The sequence below is a fragment of the Mizuhopecten yessoensis genome, unplaced genomic scaffold, assembly GCF_002113885.1.
Source record: "Mizuhopecten yessoensis strain PY_sf001 unplaced genomic scaffold, ASM211388v2 scaffold7283, whole genome shotgun sequence".
Lineage (NCBI taxonomy): Eukaryota > Metazoa > Mollusca > Bivalvia > Pectinida > Pectinidae > Mizuhopecten > Mizuhopecten yessoensis.
In genome coordinates, this window is record NW_018406970.1 from 343,105 (window position 1) to 357,089 (window position 13,985).

General features: G+C 35.9%; 1 protein-coding gene across 1 annotated transcript; it reads left to right on the forward strand.

Annotated features, from left to right (window-relative positions):
• The first annotated feature begins 298 nt into the window (after positions 1 to 298).
• On the forward strand, positions 299 to 12,642 carry LOC110453352 (V-type proton ATPase subunit d-like). Its single transcript, XM_021502268.1, has 8 exons — positions 299 to 661; positions 2,630 to 2,801; positions 4,054 to 4,232; positions 4,687 to 4,766; positions 7,625 to 7,702; positions 8,852 to 9,028; positions 9,450 to 9,527; positions 10,816 to 12,642. Exons 1-8 carry the CDS (start codon positions 526 to 528, stop codon positions 10,975 to 10,977), a joined length of 1,062 nt encoding a protein of 353 aa, XP_021357943.1. The 5' UTR covers positions 299 to 525; the 3' UTR covers positions 10,978 to 12,642.
• Positions 12,643 to 13,985: the final 1,343 nt, after the last annotated feature.

A 13,985-nucleotide genomic window follows, 5' to 3' on the forward strand; every position in this document is an offset into this window, starting at 1 on the left:
GAAGAGATTTCGGGGGCGCATTTGGAAATCGCCTTCCGTATTTCCTGAATCCGATCTCGGTAACTTTTTTCAAAGTACTTTTTGAACATCGAACATATTTATAATATACAGTTTTAAAGAATGAGAAAAAGTTATAACCTAGCAAGCAAATATTATTGATAACTGGGACAAAATGTTTCATGTTTGTATTTTTTCTATGTGTGTCGCCCCTTTGGAAACCTCTATCGCATTTCAGAGAACAGATCCGGCTGATTTTTTTCCGGATCTAATATGACTTGCATCTACTCTTGACATTTTTTCTGGAATGTCATTTTATTTTTGATGTTAAAGAACTTTGTCACATCTTCAATAGTATATTCAATATACGTAGATTATATTGACTTTAAAAAAATCATTAATTCGTTGGTCAACCACGATTTATCTACCTTGAATAACAGATGACGCGTCGATCGCTCATGTGATCTGTACTTCCGGGTGAAATATTGACAACCGAAGAATCTTGTGATAACCTTTAAAACCAACAAAATGTCGGCTTATATGATGCCAGAGATGTACTTCAACATAGACCATGGCTATCTTGAAGGTCTGGTCAGGGGATTCAAAGGCGGAATCTTAAAACAAGCGGATTATCTAAATCTTGTACAGTGTGAAAGTCTGGATGGTAAGACGGATTGCAATATGTCTAGGTCTTCTGTTCTTTACTTTACCCGTAACTGTCAATGTCGGAACGACTCAGTAACATCATTTTCATTATTTAAATCTGATGCAAAGTCTTACACGGAGATATATTATTGTGTCATGCTTTTGATCAATTCACACGTATAAAAGATATTGAGATAGTACAATTGGAATGGTTCTTAATCAATATACCGGGGTTTCGGTACTCTCTGCATGTATACGTATGCAGACATAATTAGGCCTAGGGTTAAGTTAGACGCTTACTATTTGTGCTTGGTATATATAGTAGATCACAATACTAGTTGAACATATTATTTGCTAGTCCTACGTGTATGTAACTAGTCCAAAAATTTCCTAAAACGTAAAATGTAATTGACTATAGGGACTTAGAAAAAATTATGTTAAGTTTTAAGTAATGTTTGCAACTTAACAACTGCTAAACTGACAACAGTGAGAAGAAATACTTAAAATTTACATAAACAAGAACACAACACTGACAATATTTATATATATATATTTTGTATGGGTCAAATACATTTTGTAATCCAAAAATAAAACTAGGATGATGGTCAAAATAGAGTGATATACCATCTAGAGTATATCCTATAAGATTATATAGACTGTCATTCTGGTTGGAAAATAAATACTTCAAGTCATATATGTCAACATCTGGACTTTCCTCAGGGGGTTAAATATCTAAAATCGATAGAGTGATCAATTTAAAGCATATTAAACTTTACACTCACTGCATTCCGATTCTTAAGATCCATGATGCACTGAAATACTACTGTATAATTATCGAAGTAATTTTGAATATTTCATTCACATATCATGAACTGATGCATTCCAAAAGTACAACCATCTAAGTACCCATGATTTTAGTACTAATGACACTCACTAGCTTAATTATCCTGTTCACTCGACCAATGACTAGGGACAGGGGGACTATAGGGGTTATTCAAGGCAGTTAATTAGTCCAGGCTTGAGCAATTTCCACACTTCTCTGAGAGGTGTACATGTTATTAAATGTTAGTTGTAGTATTATTAGCATTATATGCTGTAGAATGTTGGCTTTGTCCTCTAAGGGTGACTAAGCTGAGTCCTAGATGTGCCTACAGATAGATCAAGTGGTAAATATAGAGGTTATAAAGAGCAACAATAGTCAGAATTATTCTCCGTTTTATAGACTTTTTAATATCGGTCTGGCATTGATTAACGTCAGAACTCCGGCCCTCTATAATGTGCGGGAAATATGCGACCCGCGCCAGGGTCGCTCTTCAAACTGATATTTTACAAATCGTCACTTTCACACACATGTCGCACATGGATCAAAATATCTATTCTTTATGCAACGTCAGAATAATTCGGACTAGAGCAACAAATACCTGTCAAAAATGGATAGTTGACATGTTTGATACTTTGGACAATAAATTAAAATAGATTTTATGAAGTTGGGGAGATTTGGTCTCAAAATCTTCTTTATTTTTTTGTCAATGTAAGTGTATTAATTAATTGATATTGAAGGTTACAATGTACCATTGAATGTGTTCCTTGGGTCTATCTTCCATTTCTGTGCTTTGAAAAATAAATGGGTACAACATTAGCAATCCATAATCATTGATATTATATATATGTGTAGCTTAATGTCTTTCAGGACTAGTTCAATTTGAAAATATTTCAGAAGTTAACTCGTTCAACCCTGAAGACACATTTGAACTCTTCCAATTCAAAGGTTGGAATAGTTCATTATGATATTTCAGGGGTGAATGAGTTAATGAAAATGTCCTTACCGATAGCTTAAACTTTCCCCTTGACTTAGCAATGTTCTATGAAAAAATCTGAATTTAAGGAATGTTCTTAGATCAGGACTGTTAATGAAACTTGGGCCGTGCAGTTGAATAAGTTTTGAATTAGAATGAAAATTTAACACACTTTGTGATTTCCTTTGCAGATTTGAAGCTTCATTTACAGAGCACTGACTATGGAAACTTCCTTGCTAATGAGCCTAGTCCCCTAACAGTGTCCGTCATTGATGACAAACTCAAGGAAAAACTAGTCATTGAGTTCCAGCATCTACGCAACCACTGTTTAGAACCACTAGCCACTTTTCTGGACTACATTACGTAAGTGTCTTAGGATCAATATGTACAGGTCTTCAAACCTGTTAACTCATTCACCCCTGGAACTTCATAATGAACTATTCCAACCTTTGAATTGGAAGAGTTCAAATATGTCTTCAAGGGTGAATGAGTTAAACATAAAATAAAGTTTGCATGAAATCATAAAGAGTATTAAATATAAACTTTAATTATTTTACAACAATTACGAAACAAGTTATTTCAACTTAAATTAATCACTCTTGTTGGCCCGGATGTTAGCCCACCTGTGGGTCTTAATGTTGAAGGAATCGGGAGAACCTGAAGAAAACCCAAGTGGTCGGGCAGGTGACCCCATACCTGTTCATGTCCGATTGAGGAATCAAACCCTTATCACCTTGTTGAAAGGCGAGTGTGTTATCCACTGCACCACCCGACCACCACAGAGGATTCAATTATACATCTCTGCCAACGCCCAACATTTTTTGCATTCAACAGTAGCATTAATTTTGATGCTATGTAACATTCATATAAAAACAGATAAAAATGCAACCCCCCCAAACTTAGGCTGCATACATGTAATATGTATATATATCAGACGTACTTTATCATATATTCCTTAAATGTAAAATTAAATACTAGACATAAATATGCTTGCATCGGGCACCAATTTAAAAAAAAAAATGTTTAAACAGCCTAACTCATGTCCCGAATAACACTTAATCCTTATTAGTCCCCCTCACATGTACTTCTAGAGGAGACCAGATACCTTTGCACTCTGTCCTCAGCATAGTCCATTTGTCACTTTGTCCTTTTATTCTTTGTTACATTTTTTGTCAATTTTTGCATGTGATTTGACGATAGAATACTAGGACAGATCTAGAGTTATTGATTAATGTTTGATTCTGAAGCTTGTCTGAAGATGCATGGAGGGATGTGGATTGCTTGCAGTACTAAGCAATGTTTTCCTCATAATGCCCGATACTTGGCAGACCATATGCATAAATGATGTAAAAAAAAGAACACATGTGAACTAGTTATAATCATATAAAATGGAATTTGAAGGTATGTTTTGGGAAATTGAAATGTATGTGTAACAGGAAATAGAGTAGTGTGCTTGCCTTCTATCGGGGATCGAACCCGCAACCCCCAGCTTCCCAGTTCCAACACTCTACAGATTGAGCTAAAGGGAAATTTCCTCTAACGCCAATTTGCCACATATGTATATTTTATTTGTCGTTAAATTGACATTAAACAAAAACATCTCTCCCTGTTACAGGTACAGTTACATGATTGACAATATCATTCTGCTGATTACTGGGACACTCCACCAGCGACCAATCAATGAGCTGATACCCAAGTGTCACCCACTAGGGAGCTTTGAGCAGATGGAGGCCATACACATAGCAGCTACCCCTGCTGAGCTGTACAACGCTGTGCTGGTCGACACTCCTCTCGGTAAAGATGTGATCAATTCAAATACATATGTCGGGATAACTTTTGTGTAAATCAAAAATTATTAAAAACAGAACTGAAAGGAAGATTATGAATTTATACAAACATATAGCTATTAACGTGTTCCTTATACAATATATCCACTTATGTTTATAAATTGTATCTATTACGCATGCATAGAGTAAAATAAAATTGCAATTTTCACTTTTTTTTACATTTTTTAGTTCATATTTCAAGGCTTAATTTTCCTATTCCTTTATATAAAAGAGAAAATAAAAAGATAACTCGTATTCTAATCTTAGCTTGCAAAGATTTACAATTGATATGCTGTTAATTTGACCGATCACATGTTTCGATACATCTTGTTAGACAAACGAATAAGAATTGTCTAGATAAATGTCGATTTTCACTGACTTGTTTCCATCATATTTTTACTCTTTTTCTTTTTCTTTTACAGCTCCTTATTTCATTGACTGCATATCTGAACAAGATTTGGACGAAATGAACATAGAGATAATCAGAAACACACTGTACAAGGTATGAATGTTAAAATGTACTTGATTCAACGCCATTGGGTGGAGAGTTAAAATGATTGTTACAAATAGGCCCCAGAGAAACATGTTTGTAGATTGGAGGGGGAGGGGGGGGGGGGGGGGCACAAAAAAGTGACTCCTGCCCATCACTGACTCTCATCCCCAAATATAAACTGGGGTATATAAAGTATTTATTAGCTGACCTGGTCCAAAGGACCAAGGTGAGCTTATGCCATACCGTGTCCGTTCGTCCGTCGTCCGTCCGTCAACAATTTCTTTAAACGACTTCTTCTTCTTAACCACTGATTGGAATTTAACTAAATTTGACTGGAAGCAACCTTAGGTGGTGGGGAATCAAAATTGTACAAATGGTGGGGCTGACCCCCCCAGGGGGCTGAGGGGTGGGGCAAAAAGGGGGCAATTGGCTATATTGCTTTAAGTGACTTCTTATCTGGAACTAAGAGATGGATATCAACCATATTTGACTGGAAGCATCCCAAGGTGGTGGAGATTCAAAATTGTACAAATGGTGGGGCTGACCCCCCCAGGGGGGTGAGGGGCGGGGCCAAAAAGGGGGCAATTTGGCTAGATTGCTTTAAACGACTTCTTCTGTAGAACTATGCACTGGATATCAATCATATTTAATCAAAAGCATTCATCGGATGCAGGGATTCAAAATTGTACAATTGGGGGGGCTGACCCCCCAGGGGGCTGAGGGGCGGGGCCAAAAAGGGGGCAATTTGGCTAGATTGCTTTAAACGACTTCTTCTGTAGAACTATGCACTGGATATCAATCATATTTAATCAAAAGCATTCATCGGATGCAGGGATTCAAAATTGTACAATTGGGGGGGCTGACCCCCCAGGGGGCTGAGGGGCGGGGCCAAAAAGGGTTATTTGGCTATATTGCTTTAAGCGACTTCTTCTCTGGAACTAAGTGATGGATATCAACCATATTAGACTGGAAGCATCCCTAGGTGGTGGGGATTCAAAATTGTACAAATGGTGGGGCTGACCCCCCAGGGGGCTGAGGGCGGGGCAAAAAGGGGGCAATTTGGCTAGATTGCTATAAACGACTTCTTCTGTAGAACTATTTCATGGATATCGATCATATTTGGTTGGAAGCATTCATGGGATGCAGGGATTAAAAATTGTACAAATGGGGGGGCTGACCCCCCAGGGGGCTGAGGGGCGGGGCCAAAAAGGGTTATTTGGCTATATTGCTTTAAAGCGACTTCTTCCTGGAACTAAGTGATGGATATCAACCATATTAGACTGGAAGCATCCCTAGGTGGTGGGGATTCAAAATTGTACAAATGGTGTGGCTGACCCCCCCATGGGTTGAGGGGCGGGGCCAAAAAGGGGTATTTGGCTATATTGCTTTAAGCAACTTCTCTGGAACTAAGTGATGGATATCAGCCGTATTAGACGGGAAGCATCCCTAGGTGGTGGGGATTCAAAATTGTACAAATGGTGTGGCTGATCCCCCAGGGGGCTGAGGGCGGGGCCAAAAGGGGGCAATTTGGCTAGATTGCTATAAACGACTTCTTCTGTAGAACTATGCACTGGATATCTATCATATTTGGTCGGAAGCATTCATGGGAGGAAGGGATTCAAAATTGTACAAATGGTGGGGCTGACCCCCCGGGCTAAGGGGTGGGGCCAAAAAAAGTTTATTGCCTAGAAATGGTTGAGATCCCCACTATATAACCACATATACAATTGCTGAGTATAAATAGAAGAATGCACATTTGCTTCCAGGTTGGCCCTAGGGTCTGGCCCCACCCTTGGAAACATAGTCCTTGGGCCATACTTTAAAACGGCTGAGATCCCCACCCAAAAACTATATATACAAATGCTGGGCATACAGAGGCGAATGCAGTCACAATATTAGAATAGACCCCGGGGTCTGACCGAACCCCTAGGGACATAGTTTCTTAATCACAGCTTGAAAACAGTTGAGATCCCCACCCTATAACCATTTAGACAATTGCCGATTACAAAGAGATGAATGCACATATGCTTCCAGGATGGCCTTGGGTACAGCCCCACCCTTGCAGACTTAACCCCTGGGTCATAACTTTGAAACGGTTGAAATCCCCACCCCAAAACTATATATACAAATGCTGGGCAAAAAGAGACAAATGCAGTCATGATATTAGAATTGATCCTAGGGTCTGGCCACAACCGTAGGGACCTAGATATAGTTTCTCAGTCACAGCTTGGAAACAGTTGAGATCCCCACCCCATAACCATACATAAAATTGCTGGGCATGAAAAATTGAATACAGATATATATGCTACAAGGATTGGCCTTGGGGTCTGGCATATTCCCTTGGATCTCATTTGGAGAATATTCTGCCATGATTGCTTAGATATCCAGGTGAGCGATACAGGCCCTATGGGCCTCTTGTTTCTGAAATAGAAAACTACATTTTCATAGCAGCAACCAATTTAAGACCTTGATTTCTCTCTCTTTAACCTTATCCAAATAAGCCTAGTTTTGTAACCAAAATACAAAACTTGTAGGTACATTCCCTATACATGTACATTACAGGTCTAACAAATTCCTTTTGAATTATTCGAATAAAATTTGTTTAAACTGAACAAATCAGTGTAAATAACATGAATCAAGTTTGTATTATTAAAAAATGTGTAAAAAAAACCAGATTATTATATGGATATGAATTGCAGTAAAGTAATACATCAATCCATTTGAGTTGTAATCAATTTTGCCAACATGCCTGTGGAAATTACTGAAACGGTTATTAGATTGCCCAATTTAAATTTCATCAATAAATACAAGATTTCACTTGTCATTATAAGTGTTACTCTTAACATTTATTTTTTCATTCACTTCAGGCATACCTGGAGGACTTCTACAGTTTCTGTAGCGAGCTGGGCGGGGCAACTGCCGAGGTGATGTGTGACGCGCTTTCGGTGAGTACTCCTCCCTGTGAGATGCCAACAGGAAATGAAAGACAGAATGTTTCATTATTATATTAGGTAAAACTCTTCACAGGAAGGAACAACAGAAATAATTGAACTAAACATGTACATTCTTGTATTAACAAATCACTGATTCAAATGCATCTTGATGAATTTAAGTAAATAGATCCATGTTCATAGTTCAGTCTTTCTTTGAACGCATCTAGAGTTTGTGATAAAAATCTGTTTCAAAATGAACCTATATGTTCACCATTCAGATTATGATTCATTAGAAACACATCTCTCAAAAGTTTTTTTATCTTTCGTAGGGTACATGGTGGTTGTCTCCCTTGAGTGGTTTTCCTCCAAATGGCTATCTTGTTGACTTTTGTCTAAACCCTTTGATAACAAATGTCTGATCATGGTCTTCTCTCTAGATTGGTTTTACTCATTCATTGAAAAATTGGCTATCTATTTGAATTTTTGTTTAAAGGACTATGTATGGTTTGGGCCTGTTTTGGCCCCCAAATGCACCAAAATTCAAAACCTTTAAATGAACTTTGAAATGACTGTTTCTTTAATTTCGAATACTTCCCAAAATCTATTATGAAAAGACATATTTATATTTCTAATCATTGTTGCCATGGTAACAAAAAATTGAATATTCAGTGAATATTGTGATATTTTGCATAGTTTTTCTCCTGGAAACTATAGATCACATGCTTGAACAAGCTTAATATTAAAGGATAATGTGTAGGCATCTGTAATACATCTTTAGGAGAAATATAAAGTTTGTTCAAGAGTGCGCTCTATGGTAACTAAGAGAAAAATTAGATGAAAACCTGTCAAAATTGACTGAATGATCAAATTTCAATAATTTATGCAAATATGACCTGGTTACCATGGCAGCCAAAATTGAAAACCCAATTAAATAACAGCATAATAGTACTGGGGAAGTATTCAAAATAAAAAAAAACATTCGTTTGAAAGTTATATTGCAGATTTTTAATTTTGATTGATTTGGGGGCCAAAAAAGGCCCAAACCATACATAGTCCTTTGCAAATAATTTTCTTATCATATTAACTATATTCCAAACGAGATTTCTGATGAAAATTTTTTGAATGACAAAAATGTGAAAAAATAAACTTGTTTTATTTTAGTTTGAGGCCGACCGTCGTGCTTTCATCATCACAATCAACTCGTTTGGTACCGAGTTGACGAAAGATGACCGTTCAAAGCTGTATCCTCGCTGTGGTAAACTGAACCCCTACGGTCTGTCTCAGCTCGGCAGGGCAGATGATTACGACCAAGTACGAGCTGTTGCCGACATCTATGGTGTAAGGACACTTTACTTTCCATTTCATGTATACCCTGAGTAACGTTTAAAGAAATACTATTTAAGGAAATTATATTTCCTGATTTTTTTTTTTTTCAGTTTATGTATTTTGTGTATATATATACGTTGCACTGCAGAATCATGAATTATTTGCTTGGGATTTAATTGAACCAAAACCTGTTTTTATTGTAAATAAAAAAAATGCATTCAAGCGAAGAATATAAGATTATAAAAGTTGTTTTATTGATATTTGAACATTTTTCTCTTTTTACACCAATTGATGAAGATTTAACATCAAACATTTAAGATAGAACATTATCTGAAGAAGAAGAAAATATTTGTTAACATAACACACAATAAGTTGCATAATCATCAGTTTGAGGAATTAAAAAAAATATATTATTATGTCTTTTGTGTTTTAGGAATATAAAGAGTTGTTTGAGGGAGCTGGTACCAACCCAGGAGACAAAACACTGGAGGACAAATTCTTTGATCGCGAGGTTAGACTATTTACATATAATCTTCTGGTCATTCTCTTAGTCTTGTTGATAACTCTAAAATCGTAAAATGGGTTGCCAAGACTTGAGGGATTCCAAGCTTTTGAAGTAATGCTGTATGCTGGTTTGCCTGGTCAAATTTTCGCCTTTCACTGGTAGAATCTGTTTTAGTGTTTATTTCCCCTTTCTTTGGTTATAACTATGTACAGTACGGTATGTTGTGTCCTTATTTGTCGTGATATAAGTGCCCTCATTACGGTGGGCAAAAAAAGGCAGAAGTTAAACTGCGGCGAAAATTTCCCAGTATAGAGTATATATATGGTTTATATATGTTTGCAATGAATATCAGTTTTATTTCTTATTCTTACTAATTTCTGAATTTTGTATTGAACTCCCTTAATCCTGCAGCCCTATGTTCCCTGATAGTTATGATAGATACTGTGAAACCCCACTCACCCAAACTCACATTACTTGAATAATGTTTTGGTCACGATGGTGTTTCTATATATTCTTCGAAATTAACTTCAGACTGCTCAAACTGACCTTGCCTGAATACCCTGTGTTCCTCAAACTATAATTTAACTCCGACCACTCATTAAGGTTTTGAGTGGTCCGAGTTAAATTTGAGTTTGAGGAACACAGGGCATTCAAGCAATGTCAGTTCGAGCAGTCTGAAGTTAATTTCAAAGAATATATAGAAACCTATACATTCATTGAACAGGGACCTGATTGTTTATGTGAAACCAACGGTGCGTCTGTTTTTAAATATAATATTTTTTTGGTATTAATCCTGGCGGACTTACAAATGTTTATGCAGGCCTTGTAATTATAAGGCTTTGTCAAGACTCACCTGAAAACAGCATCAAATTACTGGGTCTGACCTTATTTCATACACAAACAACTCTGGTTTACCCGGTTCAATCGTTTGGATTGCGATGAACAAAAGTGACCAAGGTCGTCACACCTATGTATCACACCTTCATCACACCTACTGCATGTAATAGTCGTTTGATGCAGCTTTCTTAGACACGAAATAGAACAGGAAATTCTTGAAACCGAATTTACAAATGTAGGAGCGGTATTACTGCATTTTCAACACTTTCATATCTACTTAACTATATTCAGAAACAAATGTTTTGACATGGTGTACTAAAAATATACATGTACAATTTTAGTGCTATGTTTTATGATTCTCAAGATGAAACCAATCTCATACAGAAACTTAAAAAAATCAGAAAAAAATCTCTTAGATAATTTTCAAATAATGTTTTTTAAAATTGTTTCATTTTAGGTACAACTGATGAAGAATTCCTTCATGCAACAGTTCCAAATGGGTACATTTTACTCTTACGTAAAACTGAAGGAACAGGAAAACAGAAACATCGTGTGGATCGCGGAGTGTGTGGCACAGAGGCATCGGGCAAAAATAGACAGCTATATACCAATCTTCTAAACAAGATAGCTGATCATGACCTGATGACATTTGAATTGTAAGCAAAGATGTTTCCAACTGAGTGAATAAGCCGGAAGTCTCTGCTACGCTAGAAACAAGTCTTTTAATTAGGTCTTAGATACAAGCAATTCTTATTCTAAGATAACCAAAAGTTGTTTTTAAATTCATTACCCCTGAAATTTCATAATGAACTATTCCAACCTTTGTATTGGAAGAGTTCAAATGCGTCCTCAGGGGTGAATGAGTTAACAATAAGGTGGTAATCTTGGAATTTGAATGATCAATTTGAATGTGTTTTTTGAAATATTTCTTATTAATTTAGAATAAACTAAATATTTAGATGGGAAATTGTGTGTATTTTTGACAGTCGCAAAATATATAAGGAAGCGATATATTAAAGGCGATAATTAGAACACTTCCTAGAAGGCTTCCTAATGTGATGAAAACATATACTTACATTCGTGAAGACATTGGATTTAAAAAAACACTACCACATTTAACCGGTGATAAGCCCATGCCTGTTGATAAGCCCACCCCCTATACTTGATGTTTTCATTGCAGATCCCCATGGGCTTATCAGTAAAATACGGTATATTATATCTATCTAGTCGTGTAGAGAGGACATAGCATATTTACAGTGTGGAGTACTTGTACTTGTATTATCGAGGGTACTGAGACACAGCTGCCCCAGGCAAAAATGTGTGAATATGGTACATTTCTTGCTTTGACAACAAGCAAGTGGTAAGGATATTGATAAGTGGGATAAAAGTTATTAAATATCCTTTTAAATGTCGAGGACTTAAATAACAGGGATTTGCTAGTTATAAAAGTTACCAACAATTCGCATTCAAGAAAATATTACTAATGTATTTTTATTTTTTTTTAATTATCATGATTTCAAGATATATCAACTTTTAGAAGTTGTATTTGAATTTAGGTTGAGAAGAGAAATCCATTGACATGCATGACATTCCATATAGTCCTGTTTTGTATACAGACGTACTTAAGGATCCCTGTACCACTGCCAAAAACTGTAACTTCCTGTTGGAAACCTTTTTTCCCCAGCATGACTTTAGTTTGGATAAAATCATTTCTGAAAAGAAAACCATACCTGACAGGATTTTTATTAGAAATAATAAAGATAAATACACAAAATATTATCAATAATAGCATTTCAAGTGTAAAAATGCAGTGGTGCTCGACAGGGATTCGAACCCTGGAAATGAGACCGTTCTACTATCGCTCTTACCGATTGAGCTACCTTGTCATGGAAGCGCTCTGCCCAAATTTTTCTGCAGTTACATCTAAACGAAATTTAAGGGGAGATTACCGTATAAAGGAAAAAACATGGTGCCGAGGGACAGGGATCCTTCAATGAAACAAACATTTGTCTTATCATACTTTTGTGTTTTTGAGTGAATGTCAACAAATCATAAACCATGCTTAGTCTGTTGTGCAATGCATTACAGCTGTATATATTGACTTCAAGTTGACTTGCTTAATAGAAAACATATTATAAACGATTGGGAAAGAGGGTATACATGGAATACTTTTAACAAAGATCAGTCAGAAAAGTGTTCATTATTTGTTGTTCATGTTTTAATACTTTGCTAAATATAAAAATTAATATCCTTTGACCATATTTTGAAATGTATGTATTCAGGAAAGAACACATTTTTATTAATTTTTCTACAATTGAATATCTTTTTCTTTTCAAATGGAAATAAATCAAATATAATAAAAAAATCTGTGAATTAAGTAGATTTCCTTTTTGAGATCTGTTGTTGGAAATGCATCATTGTATTAAACTTTTTTTTTTTTAAATATTTTTTCTTGCCCGAGAGATGGTTATATATCATTTTCAATGAATATGTTTGTGTATAAACTGTGATTTTTGTGAGGGAAGAGTGGGTAAAGTTTTTGTTTTGTTACATGTGAAATGGGAAGTTCTGTTTCATTCAATTGTGTTCATGAAGGATATGGCTGTAAGTTAGATCAAGGAAACCAGTGTTCTCCTCGGGATTTCAAGATAGCAGAGAAATCACAAATAAAACTGGGTCCTTTTTCTGACATTCATTAAGGACTACCGATATATAACCATTAGAGTAGACACTGGCCCTGATCTGGCTGACTCTTACGGTACCAATTTTCAAAAACACTCCACAACAAAATTTGTACAAAATAAACAGGACTTGTGATATTTACTTGGTTTTAATATCTGTTTAATTTGGTGCAAGCTTGCAATATCTGTTGGATTCTACGGCCAAAACAACAAATCTGAACTTGATATTAGAAAATCATTAATGGTGATATATAGATATATAATTATTTAAGAATGAGTGAGTTATGGAGTCCCATCAGTGACAGTGGGTTATCAAATTATTTATTAATTTAGAATATGATTGAGCTGTATGTGTTGTCTATACATGTACTATAGAAAGTTAAGATGTATAGACAAGCTGTGTAATGTGATCATTGTCTCCGTGTTGATTTGTGATGTCAGAAGACTTTACACACATGTAGGTGTCTTTATCTATTCAGATACTTGGTAAGCTAGACCCATCTTCAAAATCCAAGGGTTCTAATCTTGATTTACATTATATTCTCTACACCCATGGAATAACCAAAGGCTCTGTATGCGTACACTCTTGCAGATAATACAAGTTGACTAGTCGATAACTGTACAAATTTCTGCATGCTTTTCCTCCCTTTGATAAAGGTAAAAAGGAATTGCACAGCAGCCTCATCAGTAATCTTCAAGGGATAGCTGGGATCAACTTTTAAATTTGGTCATTTTTTTTATGTCAGAAACCAATCAAATGGCTGGCTAACAGTGAGCTTTTGAATTTGCCACAACTGGTTGCAAAGGCCCTATAACCACTGATAATAATTTGTGAACTGCTTTGAGACAACCTACAAACTAGGTTGTGATAAAGCGGTATATAAGAACCTGAAATTAATTATTAATTTATTACATTATTCCAAGAATACAGAGGAGATATCTATAA